The following is a 19,789-nucleotide window of genomic DNA, read 5'->3' on the forward strand; positions in this document are numbered from 1 at the left end:
AAAGTCACGCACACGTGGAACCTTTTTCTCGCTAAACAGATTTCTCACGCAACTTTCTCCTTGCGCAACGGCGATGACGAGTATCCTTCTCCCCTCACAAAAAGCAATTCATGCACACGAATTTGGATTGCTGAAGCCTCTGGTTACGGATACCCCGAAGCTCCCATTCCTCTTAAAGCGACGTAGGGCAAGGCCACTTGCGCATGGATGGATTGAGTAGGACTCTGGTGCAAATCTCTGTGCTTTGCCATGGGCTTAGCCCTCCAGGCTTTTTTCCTGGCCGAGGCTCCTCAGCCACGGAAACATGACCGACGACGGCCGAGCCCGATTAAACAACGGGCATGACCGGGACTGGAAGAGCGAGATAGTGACCTCAGCGTGGAACATCCTCCATCCTGTCCTGGACCAATCCCTGAACTCAGCGCCACCCAGTCCCTTTTCTGCCCTCTCATTGGCCCATCGACAGCCTTAAGTGAACCAATCCGCTTGCGCGCCTTAATAAAGGAAACTGTCTTCATCCATGCTGCTCAGCCCGTACCTACTTCCCCGCGTTCATCCGAAGGGGCTTTGTTGGTGGATGGATGTGGTCATTCGTTTATTGTCCTCACTCATTCAGGAATTCAGTTGTTTTGATCAACATGGATGTGGAAATCGCTCTCGTAAATAATGAAAATTGGCACTTTAATTGGCCAATCGGATAAAATAATTAAGAGGGTCTTGTTACATTGGTTCGAGATAGTAGGAAAAAAAAAAAAAAAAAAAAACACTCATCACGATAGTAGTAATCATAACAAAAAGTTTGTTTGATCAATTAAAGTAATGAATTTAGCCATTGAAAAAGTTTAAACTGACATCAACTTTTTAAAGTCACTACTAATTGTTTATTTGATTATTTTTATCCGTCGCCACCTTCATTAAGAATGATACTTTCAAAGTTCGCTTCGTGGCATTAGAATTATTATATCATTAGACTCAGACGTAAACAATTTCTAAAAAAAGATACAAAGATTGAGTGGTTTGTGAGTGTTTATTAAAATATCACCAAAATTTAACTGTATGGTTAAATTATCACACTGCCAAAGCGAAGTGGGGGTCCCAGGGAGCAGGTTGTGATTTATGATTGGAACATGTTTGGACATGATTCATGTTCAAAAAGTGATTCAATCTCCCAAAAAGTAAAAAGTGACAGACCAGTCCACTTTACGACGAATGACCGATTCTCACGGTGGATGGATGGCCGGATGCTCTGATGGATGGATGACCAGGACAGAAAATGAGTGCGCAGCCAATTGGGCAGGCTCAATGGCTGGAGCAATCGCCTCCATTGAACCTCCCACGATTAGGGAAGAGAATTTGTTGGTGTTCCGTTGACGAGATTCAAAGCGACGTCGCAACCGGTGTCTACACTACAACGAGAAACGCATGAACGGGCTGTTGAACGAACGAAAAAACGGACGGACAAACGAACAAGGACGAGAAGAATCTAAGAGCTCTTTTTAGAGCGTCAGGAATTGTCTCGTTTCCGAGGTGGGCTTAAGTCATTGGCTGTCAACGAAAGAGGCATGCCCAGAACTGGACAGGAGGCGCTCCACTTGAAGTTGAGCTAAACGTTAAGACTGATGCCGAGCCCCTTTGCAGCTGCTCTTCATTCTCCACCACCACTAATTCCGTTCCTGACCCTTTGTCGATGTCGAGCAACGTAGCTAATGGTAGCTCTTCGGCCAATCCAATGGCGCTGTGGAAAGGCTGCGCTGCAATCGTGTGAAAGACCTGTCGCTGTTGCAGAGTCCATGTGGCTTCTCTCGTATCGATTAAAACCGCAGCCAGTGTGGTGAGCGATGTCTCCGAAAGCGTGGTCTGCGTACGTTGGAGAGTATGTTGCGGTCGTTTGGGGGGTAGCGGTGTGCGTTCGTGCGCGGTAGAGTCGAATTTGGACGCAGGAAGGGCTTAGTCTAGGATAGAGTCGACGTTCGTAGAACTTTTTGAAGAGTTCTGAAGGCTTTTGGAGGTGTATTTCGTGAAGGGTTTGGAGGAGCAAGTAGAGGAGGTGTTTTGTGATATTTATATATATATTTTTGGCATGCTGAAGTTTGTGGAAACTGTTGTTGGTGCCGAGGAGTTTTGAAGTTGGTCAGTGAGTGGGCCTCACATGGCGAGTTAACGAAGAAATGCTCCAGTAGCGGAGAGTTGATGACGTTGCAGTGTTGAAAGTGAATCGGAGCCACAGCTTGTTGCAGGTCATGATAGTGATTTAGCCACTATATTTTGTGTACGGTTAGGTTTTCAGCTTGCGTTGTGAAGGAATGTGGAGTGTGAGTTGTGTTTAGTGATGCGCCTTTCACAGTTATGATCTGTCACTCCGATCTCGTCGGTGCAAGGGGTGCGATCGTTTGTATGCGCACTTGAGCACTGGAGGGGTTGGTGATTTACTGCCAGGATAGCTGTTTACATGGACTTGTTTCCTGCAAGGGCGTCTGGGAATTTCATCTGTAAACCAGCTACCTTTTTTTTTGTCTCTGTTTTCAGCACCAGATAAGGTTGATGCTAGCAATATGGGAATATTGTGCTCGAGGATGGTGATTGAGACGTTCGGTGAGATGCGTTTTTTGGTTTCGACGGCGGAGTAGCTGGGAAATCAATGGGCTACTACCGAGTGGTTTCAAGAGTTCAGTGTTTTCGTTAAGACTAGTACATTTTTAATAGTACGAAAAGTTTGTGGTGTTGAGGCTGTTTCTTTCACTTGATTATGCTAAACGCAATTAACGAGTGCTGCTAATCCTGTGATATACGGTGGTTCAAAATGAAAAGAGAGAAAGGAGAGAGATCTGATGGTGGTAAGCAGCAGGAGCCAGAGATTGCTTTGTTTCCTCGGTTGCATGTGGCTGAAACGAAGAAGGCAGGACCACGAGGTCCACCTCGGAATAAGATGGCACTTTATGAGCAGCTCACTGTTCCATCTCACAAATTTAAACCATCTCCAATGCCTCTGCCCCCCAATGGTCGAACTATACAGAGTCCCTCCATGAGTACCCCCATATACCTACCGCAGGTGTGGTTTACTAATACTCATGAATTGAGCCAGCTATCAGATTTTCTGAGATCTTTTCGGTACATGTCGTGGATGTTACACGAGAACTCAGTGTGTAGTTGGCGGTCTGCAGTCTGCTACCTGTTACCCAAATACACGTGTATTTATCAGTCATTGCTTGTTATGAAAATAAGTGGGAGCCGGTTTAGTTTCATGTCCTGTCGCTTACTTTTCACGATAGTAAGAAGCTGGAGAGTGCTGATGATCTATCGAGCCATGTGGCGATATGTCTCGGAGAAGTCACACTCACATCTTTCGTTGCACATGCGTAGTTTTTTGACCTTGCCAATTATTGAGTTGCAGATGCCAGTTGGATCTTACGAGAGTATGTACTCGTACATGCCCTTCAGCTACATGAAGCCTGCTGTTGTTCCAGTGATGACATGCATGCCCGTGATGAATTCGGGACAATGCGGTGTTGAAGCTAAGTCATCGAAAATTACCAGCAGTAATAGTGATAGTACTGTAATGGACGGAGCTTCAGAATCACCCTCGTTGGGACGTGCAGTTGGCCGTAAGTCTGAATCTTTGGGCCACTGCGCTCCCACCAACAAGGAAAGTCTAGGTGACGATTTCGCTGTTCCCACTTACTCTTCGGCATCACAATCTAGCAGTCAAACGGTACTCACGACTGTCCCTCCAAATCGACAAGGATCTAGACAACAGAGGGCTTTTGTAAGAGGCAAGGAGCGGTCCTCTCCGTGCATGAATCAAGTTAGACGCTTGCTGACGGAGAAGAGTACTGAGGTCGTGTCAAGTGTGCGCAAGGATGACGGTCGCGTTCCCACAGCTAGTGGGGAATGTGCAGTTGTGTCCGTCGTTGACAACGATGTGGGTTCTGAAGAAGTCAATCCCAGCGAGTTGGATGGAGCCCCCGTGGCTTGTGACGGTGGTTTTGTGCAGCCTAGTACACACGAAATCGGTCAAGAGGAGCTTCTGTTGCAGCAGAGAGACGAGGCAAGGGAAAAGGTCGTAAGACCTATCAATGCATCAGAAACCTTTGCCGCGATTGTCCCTCCCGTCTCGGTGCATAGAGCAAATAGCTTGACAGGCGCGTCCGAGCGCAATGACTTCAGCAACCAAACTTCGGAAAACCAACGTGGAGAGGGATCAAAGCCCTCCCGGCTAAGAAGAGACAGCAGTATGGAAACAGGATCTTCAATGCTGGAAAACGTAGTGATGGGTTCTATAGAATTTCGAGATGTTGTGGATGCTTTTGGTCAGCAAGAATTTTGGAAAGTTCAGATGATGATCATCAGGTATAAAGCGCCTTTTAACTTCCAATTCATTATCGATTTTTTCTTTTAGGTGCACGAGTTTTTTTTTTTTTTAAGAACGTTAGTCAAATATCTTAGGCTGCTTTGCGTTACGCAGATTTTACCCCGGATAATTTTGGGGTTATCGATCATGCATTTTCCTGTGTATTATGTGATGGTTCCTGACATCTCCTGGATGCGATTCTTTCTGATGAGTGGTTTTGTTTTGATTCTCTGACATGCGTAGGCAGCAAAAGCTCTTTGCACTACAGGTCTTCGAACTTCACCGAGCCATTGAAGTGCAGCAGCTTCTGGCGAAAGCGCTTTGTTTTTCCCTCCATGTTGATGAGGTACCACAAAAAGTTGATAATATTCTTAGGCCTTCAAGCCCTGTAGCTGAAGTTCCCGAAACACCTGAAGCCCTTGAAATCCCTAAAGCTACCGAAATTCCTGAAGTTCCTGAGGTTTCAGAAAGACGTTTCGAAACGAAGGTATGTAAAGATTTGAATGAAAACTCCAGATCAGTTCCGGAGTCAGTATCTCAACCCTTATACCCTTTACCTTTACCCTTCCAGCAGGGTTTTAATTCTGGATCAGCGTGGCCGGCAGGCCCTTATGCTGCAAATCCTTGTGCAACAAGGATGATGTCTCCCTATATGTATGTACCATATTCAGGGCCTTGCCCTCCTGGGTACGGTGCGTATCCCATGATGGATGCACCGATGCCCAGGTTTGGTTATCCTGGAGTTATGCAGACTGTCAGATTTCCTACTTGGTCGCAGCCATCTATGCCTCAGACCTGGACCAGCCTAAATGCTGCTGCAGCAGCAGCAGCATGGTATGGTCAACATGTTTCAGCAGCTGTGCCCACTGCAAATACGGGAGTAGCGTCTCCTGCACGCAATTCTCAACGCCTTATTTCTTCTGGATCCGGTCAATCAGTTGAGAATACTCAACAAGCTGGAGTGGGGTCCGATGTTGGAGTTAATCTCGTTAACAAGGTGGGCCCTTTGGATGATCGTGGGTGGGCTAAAGGTTGGGGGAGCTCGGAAAGGCAGCGTGCTTCGGGGGAGGGAAACCCCCAGAACAAAACAAGTTTTGCCGGTCTCCGAGGAGATAATGGTAACTGCCAAAATAGTGAGGACCATCGATATGGTGAGACCGAACGGGATGTTTCTGGTTGTGGAGTTAGGCAGCGAACTAACGAAGATGACCGAGGGGTTGAGTGTGATGTAGACAGCAGAGAGTATCGTGAGCCGGATTCAGAAAAAAGCTGGCCAGCTGAGACAAGCCATGCGGGACCCTTGCAAGGAAGGTCGTTGAAACATATGCGATCAGAGAGTTTAGAACCTAGTGCAAGTCGTTGGTTTCCGACTCTGTCTCCTGCTAAACGAGTTATGCATAAATATGGTGGCGTGATCAAAGTTGTCCCTCGGGCAGTTTCTGCTACTCAAGAATCGACAGCTAGTATACTGTTGTCAATCCAAACAGAGCGACGGCGCTAACGGAGGCGATTCGTTGTGCTTGGGTGTGGGAGCTGCTGATTGTTTAGGACAGTGTAACCCGCTTTTACGTGTTGGACTCAACCGCATGGCGTTCGGGTGCTGCCTGATGTTATGTTTCCTGATTCTTGGAATCTGCGCTGTGCAAAATGTCGTTCCAGACAAAGAGGTAGGACTTGTCTGCACGCATTTGTATATAATTGCTGGATGCTTACGATTCAAATCTTACACTGTTTTGGTGATGACATTTCAAACCTCAGTGAGTTTCATTTCGGCCGTACTTTTACTTTAATCGCTTTATCTCCTTGGCAACCCACAAAATTTGAAGAAAAGATGGAACATAAGTCTTTTGAGTTGCTATCCAGGATGATTAGCTTATCTGAGGTAATGATAGCCGTTATCTGATTTTGGTAATTGTGGTGCTGAAATTCTCCACTAGTGAACTCTTTTTGTTCATTCGTTGTAATTTGTGAACTTCGAACATTTATCATAGAAGCATGGAGGTCTACAGTGATCTTCCCGATCACTAAATGAAATATGTGTGAGATTCAATGAAGGTATAATATATATCGTGTGTTGTTACGTTAATGGTTTATTTCAGTTTTGCCCATTGCATGTATCTCTATAGTCATAGCTATGAAGAGCAGAGTATGCTACTTTAATGACCTGATTGAAGTGGTCTTCAGTACTAGGATAACATTATTGTTTCCATCCATTTCAATATAGGTTTTCATAAGACATGTCATTTTTATGCTAAAGTGCATTATATATTGATTCTCAAAATATCTATGTTTTAATGAAATGATTAGAAAAATATTTTAGCCAAAAACTGTAATCCTTCCAAGGTTGCAGATACTTACATCACAAATGTTATAATTGTCTTCTATCTCAAGGTTGAAAGGCAAAAGTACCACTGTTCTTTTGTAAAATATTGTAGGCAGAATAAAAATTGAATAGAATTGTGTATTACCTATTAATTAAAAAATGATTTTATATATACATACATACATACATACAAAGTTAGTAAGTGGTATTCTAATTTCATATAGATAAGACATCTCAAAATAAGTAATAAATTCTCCTGAAAGAAGGATTAGATTGTAATAAAGGGTTTGAATTTTTTTTTAATGTAAGATGATGTCAATGGTGGCATAATAGACCAATAATTGTATAAAAGAAACTGTAGTACTTCATAGGTGTACTAATAAATATGGCAATGTATAGATTATAAATAACACTATTAATAGTGCAATAAATGATATTACACTCAAAGATATTATTACTGATTTATATAAAAATGATGTATTATAAATAACAAATGAGAGCTTTGCATCCAATTAAAGTTTTAGTAGAAAATTGATAAGATGAAAGGCAAAATTGGCAAAAGAAGATACTTTAATTAAGGAATTCATAAAGAACATGAGATTCTAAAGAGAAAACACAGTGAAAGAATACATCCATTGTAGAGCTACAACAACAAATGGAACATCTTTATAAAAGAGTATTTAAATACAAGCTTGCACTACAAAATATAAAAGAATCTATTGAAGTTTAATGCAATATTCATAGCAAGGACATGATTTTAGATGCATTAATTGGTATTCTAGATCCAATTTCTACTTGTTAAAAAAATCAACCATTGCATATGTAAGAAAATCTGTTTTTGTCTTTTTATACACCAATTGCATGACTTTCATCAATAATTGATAACAAAGTTTAGACGCTAGAATTAAAACTAGTCTATATAATAGAAAAATATGAAAAAAAATTGTGACTTCTTTAATGCTATTGTGGCTCAACAATACAATTAGAAGTTATAGTGCATTGTGACAAGTGACAAAAATTACAAATGGTTGCATCTGAAATGATGCACCTTTGTTAAGTTTTAACCAACTTTGAAACTTTTATATTAAATATCTTTAAATTACCAATTATTAAAATATACTTGGTATAAAAAGAGAGATTAATATATCACAAATAATTTTGGCAATAATACAACAGATACACAAAAACACTTTTATTTTTTATTTTATATATATATTAGAGTGGCTAAATATATTCAAAGAAGATGCAACAAACTTCTTGCCTAAAGGTTATTTTAAAGAAACTATTTGTATATTGTGACACATAAAGAACTTATTCTTTATGCATGTAATACTTGAGAATAATAGACATATTTAGCATATAAATTCTTGTACTTGAAAGCAACTTATTAATGGTAATAACAATAATGTAGATATACTCAAAATTTGAATTTAAAACAATTACAATGGACCTAGAACTAGTAGAGTTAAACCTAATTTAACTTAAGTATTTAACTTATTAAATATGATCTTAATTTATTATATTTTAACTCAATATGATGCTTGAAAATCATATTTCTTAATTAATTAATTTTTAAATATATTTTTCTTCTAACTCTTCTTTTACACTCCCTTCTTTTATATTTTATGAATATTACCAATTTTTTTATTGGATTAAAGAACCATTGTAGAAGAGTAGGATAAATTTTTTAAATGCAATCTCAAGATTCAAAGTCAAAAACCAAAAATTAGAGACTTTGTGATCAACTATGACCTGAAACTACCAAAAGGTGACATGCTAATATTGAAAAATTCACTATTTGAAGACCAAATGTGAAATTCCTAACTTTGGTTGATAGATGCTAGTGATTCTTTTGCTGTTTCAAGAAATGAAAGCACTTCAGTGAGTTGGCAGTGAGAACATCAAAAGAAACTCCTGAAAACTCATGAAACTGTATCTCCAAGGTGACACCTTTGGATGCTGATGAAGAAGAGCTCAACTAACTATGCATTATGAACCCAATGCAACTCTCTCCAACGCTGAAGGCTCGGAATCAAGGTGACAAGACCCCGAAGGCTGAGGGACAGATCTTGAAAGGGGAAGAGTTGGGGTGAAGGGCATGCAAAATGAACTCATGCCTCTTCACTCAAAAGACACACACACAGTTGATGTACGCCTCTTGCAATTTCTGCACATCAGACCTGGTGCCTGACGATTGACATGGGTACAGCATTGTGAGCTTGCATTGTAGGACATGCCAACAGTGTTGCGTCTTCCTTCATTGACGACGTTTTGCTGTTTTGTTTACTGCAGTGGTGGTGGTGTATGATCCGGAGAAGAAGTCAGAGCACTATTGCTTGCTGCAAACCATGTGAAGCAATGTGGGTCAACTTGTGGGTGTGTGTGTGTAGAGGAGAGGAATGCACGTTTTATGATATGCATAGTCTCACCGCTGGGGAGAGAAAGACTGCAGTGAAAGACGGCGTGGTGTTTGAGAGAGAGAGATAGGAAGAAGAAGTAGAACCATGGCTGCTCTTGTGCAAGGGTCGGTTTGCTCAGCCCTCGCATGCCCACAGAGAACGAATCGTTTTGCTGATCGAAGCGAGATTGTCACGGAATGCCTTGTGAGCAAAAGTTCTTTCTTGACAGGAGCGCGTTTGAAGACTTGCTGCAAAGGTGGTCTGCGTTGTTCTTCTCGCACTGATGTGCGTCTTCGTCCAATGAGGTGTGGTCCAAAGAAACCATCAAAACCAGGGGATCAATCGAACTCTCCAGAATCGCCGAGGTCATCCTTTTCCAAAGGGGACGGTAAGTTTGGCAGTGCTGTGTTTGAATGAGGTAGACTGACCATGGTCTATGGACAAATTGCGTTTTCTTGGACTATCTTTTTAGGGTTGTCTGCACAAATGCTGGCATTTCATCGTCTAACGGTGTCTGGATTGAGAGAGGTTGGGTTGATTAGTTTTTCGAATTATAATTTCCGTTTATTGAACTCAATCGCACGTCGAAATTTGCTTAAGAGATTCTGGCTTGTTTGCTTCATATTGCAATTCCATCTGCTCCTAATCCAGCGGCCACAGATCCTGAAGGAATTGTTTCACGAATCAAGTATCACGCAAATTACTCGTCAATGTTCAACCCGTTCAAATTTGAGTTGAAACAAGCCTACTTCGCTGCAGCTCATAGTGTGAGGGACTGTCTCATTCAGAGATGGAACGATACATACAAACATTTCAAGACGACAAATGCCAAGGCAGTCCATTACCTCTCAATGGAGTTTCTGCAGGTTGTGCTCAAATAAACCAGATCTCACTCCTGTGACGTTGAATCTCCCTTTTCAGACACTAATCAGGGATGATCTCCGTGCCATTAGAGTGGTAGAATTAGCCTGTTGTTGTTTCCAGTAATTTAGAGATAAACCAATCCTGAAGCATTCTCTCAGCATTTAGCGGTCATATTGATAACGTGGTGCCACTTTTGAGAGATTGGCGGCGCGTTGCAATCCTCCTTCCTGCTTTGATCGCTCACAGTTGGCTGCTGTAGGGCAGAGCCTTGACCAATGCTATTGGAAATCTTGAGCTGAAGAGCGAATACGCCCAGGCCCTTCGCAAGCTCGGGCATGATCTTGAGAATGTCGCTGAGCAGGCACGTAGAGCCTGCTACAATGTGTCTGTGATGCTTTTAACTGATACGATGCTTGTGCCAAAGCTTGTTTAATCAGTCATTAGTCTACAGTGCAACAGACTTTAGAAAGAGACGGGCCTGTTTTCGAAGTTTGGCTCCCAGTTCCGAGCACAATCTGGGACTCTAGCATGTTTTCTTTAGCAGGTTTGAAGCCAATACTCTATGTAACGTCTGGCTCTTGGAACGCAAGCGATGTGCAGAGGTACATATTGAATATCACTTCATTCTTGATCGTAGGAGCCAGATGCAGCCCTTGGCAATGGAGGACTTGGAAGGCTGGCATCATGCTTCTTGGACTCTTTGGCCACGCTCAACTATCCTGCCTGGGGATACGGATTGCGCTACAAGTATGGTCTTTTCCATCAAGAAATAGACAAGGATGGTCAACACGAAGTTGTCGAAAATTGGCTGGAGGTAGTGATCAAATTTGCATCAAATAGAAAAGTTTCCAAAGAACTTTAGCTTTGAGAGGTGAATTTTCAACCTGAGCGACACTGTTGGCGTCCCACATTAGTTACTCTTAACAGGTAGCAACATCGATCTTTTGCAGATGGGTTACCCGTGGGAAATTGCAAGACATGACATATGTTATCCGATCAAATTCTTCGGTAAGACGTTCGAGACTTCTGGCGGAAAGGAGTGGATTGGTGGAGAGGACATCGAAGCTGTTGCATACGATGTGCCCATTCCTGGATACCAGACCAAAAACACCATTTGCTTGCGACTATGGTCGACTAAAGTTAGTCCACAAAATTTCGACTTGGATGCATTCAATGCAGGTGACTACGACAAAGCGGCTGCGCTTCGAAACAACGCACAAAGGGTATCATTCAACCCAGTAGCATTATGTCCTGAACCTACTCTCCACCTGCACGATGTTTGATTCTCCTTGATTTTCACGCCGATGGGCATTGTGAGTTGATTGTCTGTTTTGTGTCCTAATGCTCCATCAACTGGTCAAGTGGTTTGATCCGCTGTATGGTGGCGATTGCCAGATCTGTCACGTGTTGTATCCAGGGGACGCAACCGTGGAAGGGAAGCTGCTGCGATTGAAGCAGCAATACACACTCTGCTCAGCTTCCATACAAGACATGATTGCTCGCTACAAGGAGTGGTCGGGAACCAAGGTAGACTGGAACAAATTCTCTACGAAAGTGGCGATTCAAATGAACGATACACACCCAACCCTCTGTATTCCTGAATTGATGCGCATTCTCATGGATGTCGAGGGTCTTTCATGGGATCAAGCTTGGGGCATTACTCGAGCGTGCGTAACCTCATCCTTCTGGATCCTTAACAACTCCTGATTCGCAATTTTTACAGCTGGGTCCCGTCCAAATGTTGTTGGCATTCTTTCTGGAAGTAACGGTTCATTTGTGCATGCAACGAGCCTGTTATTTTCTTTTTATTCATAAGCTTTTGGCCATCATCAGGACGGTGGCATACACAAACCACACAGTTCTTCCGGAGGCCCTGGAGAAATGGCCCATGCCTATTCTCCAAACACTGCTACCACGGCACGCCGAGATCATTGAGAGGATTGACAAGGAGGTATCAAGTTAATCAAAATATTGTTTTACCTTGATTAAGTTCTCTGCGGCATCAGACAGTCCAGCCGTTGTGATAGGATTCGTAGAATTCTGAAACATATGTCCACGCCTGTATCTAGTTCATCAAGAGCCTTGCAAAAATGGAGAGGGGGACAAAACTCGAGGAGATGGTTGCTCGCATGAGGGTGCTTGAAAACGTCGAACGTGACGAAGGCTCAAAAAAGGCATTGGAGAAGCCAAATCCTGCCGTAGTGAAGCCTTCAGTTGAACCTTACGAGGATGTCAAGGCTAAGAGAGACGGAACTAAAAAAGCTTCAATAGACAAAAAGACACCAGTGAAACTTGAGGTGATGGTGCGAATGGCCAATTTGAGTGTGATTGCAGGGAACAAAGTGAATGGCGTTGCGGCCATTCATAGCGAAATCTTGAAGAACGAAGTCTTCCGAGACTTCTACAAGGTTTTCGAGACACGATCATATTGTAATTAAACTTCTGCTATCGCAACAATGTGCATTTCCAAAATAGGTTGATAAAACTTCAGTGAGCATTCTTGAAGTGTTTGAACCAGATATGGCCAGGAAAATTCCAGAACAAAACGAATGGGGTAACGCCTCGCCGCTGGCTAGCATATTGCAACCCTGAACTTAGTGCAGTCATCACCAAATGGCTGGGAAGTCGGGACTGGGTACTTCATGCCGAGCTGTTGGCTGGACTTCGGAAGGTGGACTGTGCCTTTTTCTGTGCTCATCAGTAGAAACCTTTCAAATCTGCAATTGCAACAAGTTTTTAGTTAAGCTTCATACGAGGTCACGAGTTAACTCTCACACTTTATTTCGAAACTGAACAGCACACGACAAACCAGGATTTCCTGAAGGAATGGAGGCTTGCTAAGTATGTCCGAAAACAAAAACTGGCAGGTTTCATTAAGGAAAGAACTGGTTACGTGGTCAACCCGAACTCTATGTTCGATATACAGGTGCGTGATACTTGAAGCTTTTGAAATCCCTTCTGTAGACTCACTGTAGAAGACGGACCAGGAAAGTAAGTTTTATCATTCGCCAGTAAACGTTGCTCAACTCGTGGAACTTAACGCAACCATTGAACTCAGATTAAGCGAATTCACGAGTATAAAAGGCAGCTCATGAACATCATGGGAGTGATCCACCGGTACCTGAAAATGAAGGACATGAACCCCAAGGAACGCGCTGTGAAATACGTACCGAGGGTTTGTATATTTGGTGGAAAAGCTTTTGCCACGTACTTGCAAGCGAAGCGCATTGTGAAGCTTATCATAGATGTGGCTGCAGTAGTGAACGAAGACCCTGACATCGGAGAATTGTTAAAGGTCATATTTGTACCTGATTACAATGTAAGTGCGGCAGAGATGCTCATTCCGGCAAGCGATCTCTCCCAGCACATAAGGTGACAACGAAGGACTATACTCACGGACTAATCAGTCTTATTGCATCTACAATCACCATAATCAGCATCAGTCTTTGAAATCAGATCTTACAGAAGAAAATTATCTTGCATTGTGCAGCACGGCAGGGATGGAAGCTAGTGGAACGAGCAACATGAAGTTCGCCATGAACGGCTGCGTGCTGATTGGAACCCTGGATGGAGCCAACGTTGAGATCCGAACAGAAGTCGGCGCAGACAACTTCTTCCTGTTCGGCGCAACTGTGGATCAGATTCAAGGTTTCAGATCTGAGCGAGCTGCCGGCAAGGTAATACAAACGCCTCTCGTGCTGGCTCTTCCTACTAGCGACGTAAGTATGTTAGCTGGCTACACATGATGCGAATACGATTCATCAGGCTTCATCAACTTGCATCTCACTGCAATACTTACTCGGATCACTACCGCGTGGCTCGATGTGGCCAGTTCACTCCTAGCAAGGCATTTGAAGACGTGAAGAAGTTTATCAGAAGTGGGGCGTTGGGAAAGTACGACTATGCAGACATGCTGGAATCGTTAGAGGGAGACGAAGGATTCGGAAAGGCAGACTACTTCTTGGTTGGAAAGGACTTCCCCGACTATGTCGAATGCCAGGAGAGGATCGACAAGGCTTACCGGAACCAAGAGGTGAGACCCCACGCAAGCTCCTTGCTTTCCAGCGCTCCTTTTACTCCACAATCTTCACACATTCAAGCACCATAACAATATATACAATTATCCACTTACTACATCTGCTCGCATAAATCGTTTCCCTATCTCTACAGAACACTAACTGGTTTAATGGGTGTTGTCTGTGGAGCTTCAGAGTTGGACGAAGATGTCGATCCTCAACACAGCTGGGTCCTCCAAGTTCAGCAGCGACCGCACTATCCATGAGTATGCGAAAGAGATCTGGGGAGTAAAACCATCCCTGGTGCCATAACCTGCACACAACCAAACTGATCACAAGTCCTCGCATCTCCTACTGAGGCCGAATCTACAGCTCGGCATTCCATTGATTTACAGTCACGGTGACGCTGATCAGAACCAGCTGGTCTTTTGTACTGAGAATGCCGTTCAAACCATAACGTTCAAAACATCACTTCATCTTCTTCTTGAAATTTTGTCTTTGTTATTTTGATTTGAGTATTTGGAATAGAACATAGGTTTATAGCAGAACACATCGAAATAAAATTTGTAGCTAATGAAAACAACATGCTATCCTTTTGGATGATGAAAGGATGATGAAAAGATCTGTCATTTGATGAATCAATTGATGTGTCAATTGATGTGTCAATTGATGTGGCAATGGGTGTCATTGATGTCCAATGGATGTAGTCTCCTTTAGTTTAGTAGGTTTCACCTAATCCTTTTGTGTTAGTTGATATTGTTTGAGGATTTAGGTGGAGAAGCCCACTTAACTTGATATTTTTGTCAAGTCCTGTGAGTGTTTTTAAGAGAGAAAACTTATAGTTGTAAGATTTTGCTTGGCTATAGTGATTCAGCAATTAAGTAAACTTTAGGATTTTCTATACACACTTGTATTTTTGAATTCTCCCTTTGTTGTTTAAGAGATAGTTTGACAAGTTTGTGTTTAGATTTTTCATCTTTTCTTGAGAGTGAGTTTGTTGTGCATTCTTATTTGGCTTAGATTTCATACTTGATGATGATTTCTAGCACTTTATCTATTGTATATGACAATCTTTATTTACACAATACACAAGTTGTTGGGATTTAATTATAGTTATTAATGTTGGGATTTAATTATAGTTAATTAATGTGAGATCATTTGAAGATTGTAATTATTTTGTATTATAATGAATAATTGAACTTCAACTTAATGGCTGCTACCAATGTTCAAAGTTTCATTAAAAAAAAAAAAACACTCACATACACACAACTTAAGATAATGAACACACAATGTGTATCAAAACTTAATTTAGAACATATTCTTTATTGGTTTTATGAGAGTAAAAATTAATGAGATGACTTTAAAAGAATATATATATATATATATATATATATTTATTTATTTAATAAAATAAAATATATTAATTTTTGTGATGTTTTTTTTGGTTTGGTGAGCATATTATACATATATTGTAATAATACCATAAATAAAAAGAATTGAAAAGTACTTAATAGATTTATGAGATTTAAGAGATCATTTATTAGAAATTAAAATATAATAATATGTTATAATTTGTGATTATATATATATATATAATTTGTGATTAATATATATATAATTTGTGATTAATATATATATATATTTAAAAAAAATAAAAAAATAAATTATATATTGTACACTTTTTATTAATAATTGTTCATAATATTATCTAGAGGCATTACAATATCAAGCAATGTTGAGGACTTTTGACATCTTAATAGTCAAACACATAATCCATGTCTACACAATCTTAAAATGTCAAAAAATGTCTAATATTAAATTTACATATCAATGAATATATTGGTAATTGTGATTATAAATACCACATCACTACTTGTGAAGCTGTAAATTTTGAATGAAAAGAATAATAATAAAAAAAACACAATAAGATAAAACACTACAAAAGAGAACATCAAAAGAGGCAAGTAACTAAAAACATTGACAATAAAAACAAACAAAATAAATATTGTCTTTCAATTGGGAATTTCAAATGAAGTATAACATTAGAAAGGATTTGAAGGCTTTGAGCTAAAAAAATAATGGTGTCCTAGAGAAAGATAACTTCATCTTGGAATATTTTTCATCCAAATCTCATACATCATCCAAATTTAGTGGGGACATCCAGTTTGGTTGTGGCCACCACTGTTCTTATCACATGCCAGGTAGGAATAAACAACCCTCAATAAATCCTAGCTGGAACTTCTCCCTTGTGATGAGTCACGCAGAGCTCCAGAGCTCGCAGAGCCCTCCACATTAATCTTGATTCACAGTGTCCGGGTTTCGCAATTAGGGTTTGGAGCTCCATCACCATAGCCACAGCCAACGGCATCTCTAGTGGCCATGGCAACGCTATCGTGCTTGACACCGTTGGCGGGGCGTCAGGTCCGCACCCGCGTCGGTTTCTTCCGTGCAGCAGTGCCGTCTTTCGCAGGAGCTGCTGCGTGGTTTTCTGTTGCGACGTCATTTGAGCGTGGTTTACGGCCATCTTTCGGGTCGTGCAAGGTTTTTGGTGATAAAGAGAGTATTAGCGATGCTGGTGTGAGAATGGAGCGGCGAAGGATGGTTTCTATTAAGGCAGCTGATCAGAATGCCATTGATTCACCCCTAATGTCGAGTATGAAAGAAAAGGTGAGTAATTATGCTTGGTATGCTTCGATATTGGTCGTTTACAGTGGAATCGTTTTAGAATGAGCTTTTCTTCGTGGAGGTTTCATTAGGTTACGAAGGGAATTGGAAGAGATTAAGTGGGGAGTGGCTCGTTAATTATAAATGCAGCTTATCTCGCAGTTTTCAATTTAAGTAAAATAATTTGCAGGCAGGAAAGTCGTTCAATCATCGCAGGGTATTATAATGCGTTCTTGTAGTGTTGTAATCGAATTTTCTAGACTATTGCGAAGTTTTGGATAAGATGCTATTTCGTTCTACCAAAACCATTTGAAGAATAAAAAGGAAGAAAAAAGTACATATTAAACTTATGCAGGTTTTATCGAAAGTATATTGTGTCAGTTGATCTTTGTTTTAATGGCCTTTTTCGGTTAGTCCTGTGATATCAAAAAATTACAAGTGTTTACTTTGTGATGTAAATTTTTTGTTAAGAAATTCAAGCAGAGTGAAGTTGTGGTTATGTTCAACTTGGGTGGGCTTTATCATTATGCCCACTTATTATATATTCCATCTGGTCGGTTTTATAACATCACTGTTTTGATAGATCAAGGATTCATTGAAAGCGGAAGAGGTTTCGGTAGTGGATGCTTATGGCGATGGTCGGCATGTCAGGTAATTCCACTTAATCTCCCTTAGTATGGGCTCCCTATTGGGAAGATACAGCTCTCTTTCCTAGCCTTGATTTTACGAAGAATTTTTATACAATCCACTCTTTGATGAGCAGAAATGTTATTTTAGTTTTGATTGCAAGGATATTTTAGTAAGTGTGTTGCTCCTCCGCTACATGCGTAGTCCTTAATCAATAACCCTGTAATCCTTCTTGTTTCATTTTTCCTCAACATTCTTTTTATCTTGAAGAAAAATCTAATTTTCTCTTTCACTTTGTTTTGATCTGTGTCCCACAGCATTGATGTTGTAGCGGAAGCATTCGAGGGTCAGTCAAGGGTTAGTCGACAACGTATGGTGTACAAAGCAATTTGGGAAGAGCTTCAAAATGCAGTGCACGCTGTCGACCAGCTTAGGACTAGAACTCCAGCTGAGGCTGCGGAAGCGGGAAAGAAGTTGTAATCGCAAAGAATCTATTATTAAACTTTTTTATTGAAGAGTCACGTTAAACGCGAGTTCAATCTTCATCTTTCCAATGCATTTGATGGAGGTTGGGAGGTTGCTTGCGTGTTTTGGAATGCTGTTTTCTCAAATGCTGGTTCATTTGGACCACGGTTCTACCACTTTACTTTTTACAGCATTGTGATGTACCACTGTTCAAGGCTCACGTTTTGAGATTATTTCTTTAAAATCTAGACTGCTTGTGATGTCAGCCAGGTAACATATGTTTGAAACGAGGTTCACCGTCAGTTTTTGTTCAATCCTTTCTTCACCTGTTCTCGATGTTTAATGATCACCTCATCATAGAACTGCTTTTGTATTCACATGTTCCGGGTGCGGAAAGGGAGTACAGGGAAGCCGTTAGTACAAATGCCCATCAATCATGTATGAGACCAAGCTGCCTAGCTACATCCGTTTCTGCTGTATACCTGGCGATTCACGTTTCTGTGGCTTCATCTGTTTTGTTGCACTGAAGAACGTAGCAACACTGGTGAGAATGAGAAACCTGCAACTTCTCATGGTTGTTCTGATGCAAGTCCTTTGTAGGCTTATGGTAACCAGTGCTAACTTTCACGTTGTCAACATATATTATGGACTGTATGGGGATTCAGGATTTGATTATCAGATGGTTATTCCCAGCACCCAGTGGGGATGCCAAGGCTTTCAGAATGCCACTATAGCTGGGGGAAAGTATCCGGATTGCTATGGAGGATACAGTCTGCATATTCCAGATAATACTTGTGGTTTTAGTGGTGTCATGATTCGACCTGCTTGCAGCGGCAGATACTTTGGCAAAATACTTGATAAAGATGGCGTGGACATCGGTGACTGTTACTGGAACGATGCTGGCAATATTTCAGCCTTCGCTTGCAAACTCAACGTGTCTGACTCGAACTTCCAAATTGTGTATGACCGCCTTCTTTGCTCCACAAAGATGTGCGGGAGCTGATAAGCGTGACCATTTATACAAGGTATACAAGAAGTTGGGGCTGCTTGACCGTAGTACCATGTTGACAAGCGTAGTTGATAGTCAAAGGTTTGGCATTGTAGATTATTTTGTCATCATTTGATATTACTGCAGTAGACATAAGATGAAGACAACGTGAATGTTATCTTCAGTTATGTTTGTTTCAGAGAGTCAGTAAGTGAATGCACTGGGCCAGCTCTCGTTGCTTTTGATCTGGTCTCCTTCACAAGTTTCGCGAGGAGAGAATGCTGGTTCCACAGCAATGAGTGTTTTAGTCAATCTGTATACACAGTCTAGTTTTTGATAATGTATGCATTTTACTTCTTTATTAAGGGAAGAATTCAAGGAAATGGATCCACCATTAGACTGGATTTCGTTGTCCAATGTTGTAGTTCACCTCAGAGAATAGTGGCCCTTGGAAGTTCATCAGTAAGAAAGTCATCACTTCTCTTCCATGAGTCCTTATGACTTGTATTCTTTGAGGATTGCAGAACACAAAAATTAAATTAAAACAACGTGTTAGCTTGTGACTTTGTGTCAAACCGATGAAACTTGTGGACACGTAAGTCTAAGTCTAGTTTCGGTAGTTATAACTTACAATCCTTGTCTCTAGGTACTAAAAGACGCAATCCTTGAGTAACTAAAGAAATGCATTGTTATGATTATTATTATTGTAGCATGTTGTATGAAACTTTATTTCTTGAACAAGGCATTAAAGAAACTATTCTAATAACATCATATTCATTAAAATCACCATGTACTCAAAAACTAATGATAAAAGTTGATAATAAAATAAAATTGTAATTGGAGTGTAATCAACAATCTACAAACTTAAAGGGATATACTTCAAGGACTAGATTATTCTTATTACATCAATTAAATAAACTTGTTCAAACAGAGTAATAAAACTAGAAATTTTTGGTTGTTAGACATCAAGAATATGATTGAAAAGCATATCTGGTTACAACATACATACTTAAATTGAAGGTGATAGTTGAACTTTTGAGACTCAAGCAATATTTATAAGATTTTTGCACATATACTTAATAAGTACAAGGGTGC

The 19,789-nt window shown here is 40.9% G+C and overlaps 3 protein-coding genes across 10 annotated transcripts; all 3 read left to right on the top strand.

Moving 5' to 3' along the window:
* Positions 1 to 1,616: 1,616 nt before the first annotated feature.
* Positions 1,617 to 6,441, top strand: LOC112285790 (uncharacterized). Its single transcript, XM_024526954.3, has 3 exons — positions 1,617 to 3,049; positions 3,392 to 4,347; positions 4,592 to 6,441. The coding sequence occupies exons 1-3, from the start codon at positions 2,801 to 2,803 to the stop codon at positions 5,847 to 5,849; spliced, it is 2,463 nt and encodes an 820-aa protein (XP_024382722.1). The 5' UTR covers positions 1,617 to 2,800; the 3' UTR covers positions 5,850 to 6,441.
* A 2,273-nt stretch (positions 6,442 to 8,714) lies between these two features.
* Positions 8,715 to 14,851, top strand: LOC112280610 (alpha-1,4 glucan phosphorylase L-1 isozyme, chloroplastic/amyloplastic). Of its 8 annotated transcripts, XM_073533302.2 has the most exons (15): positions 8,715 to 8,820; positions 8,964 to 9,458; positions 9,722 to 9,936; positions 10,194 to 10,295; positions 10,572 to 10,748; positions 10,885 to 11,157; positions 11,330 to 11,601; positions 11,768 to 11,885; positions 12,004 to 12,342; positions 12,453 to 12,605; positions 12,732 to 12,860; positions 12,993 to 13,306; positions 13,425 to 13,611; positions 13,767 to 13,967; positions 14,146 to 14,851. In XM_073533302.2, the coding sequence occupies exons 2-15, from the start codon at positions 9,176 to 9,178 to the stop codon at positions 14,260 to 14,262; spliced, it is 2,880 nt and encodes a 959-aa protein (XP_073389403.1). In that variant the 5' UTR covers positions 8,715 to 8,820; positions 8,964 to 9,175; the 3' UTR covers positions 14,263 to 14,851. The 8 variants fall into 8 exon arrangements, with proteins under 8 accessions (XP_073389403.1, XP_024372040.1, XP_024372056.1 ...); XM_024516272.3 differs by lacking the exon at positions 8,715 to 8,820 and having other exon boundaries at positions 8,832 to 9,458; XM_024516288.3 differs by lacking the exon at positions 8,715 to 8,820 and having other exon boundaries at positions 8,832 to 9,458; positions 9,830 to 9,936.
* A 1,434-nt stretch (positions 14,852 to 16,285) lies between these two features.
* On the top strand, positions 16,286 to 17,774 carry LOC112291812 (protein BOLA4, chloroplastic/mitochondrial). Its single transcript, XM_024539722.3, has 3 exons — positions 16,286 to 16,617; positions 17,198 to 17,265; positions 17,559 to 17,774. Exons 1-3 carry the CDS (start codon positions 16,330 to 16,332, stop codon positions 17,719 to 17,721), a joined length of 519 nt encoding a protein of 172 aa, XP_024395490.1. The 5' UTR covers positions 16,286 to 16,329; the 3' UTR covers positions 17,722 to 17,774.
* Positions 17,775 to 19,789: the final 2,015 nt, after the last annotated feature.

Source organism: Physcomitrium patens, chromosome 1 (assembly GCF_059467195.1).
Source record: "Physcomitrium patens ecotype Gransden chromosome 1, ASM5946719v1, whole genome shotgun sequence".
NCBI lineage: Eukaryota > Viridiplantae > Streptophyta > Bryopsida > Funariales > Funariaceae > Physcomitrium > Physcomitrium patens.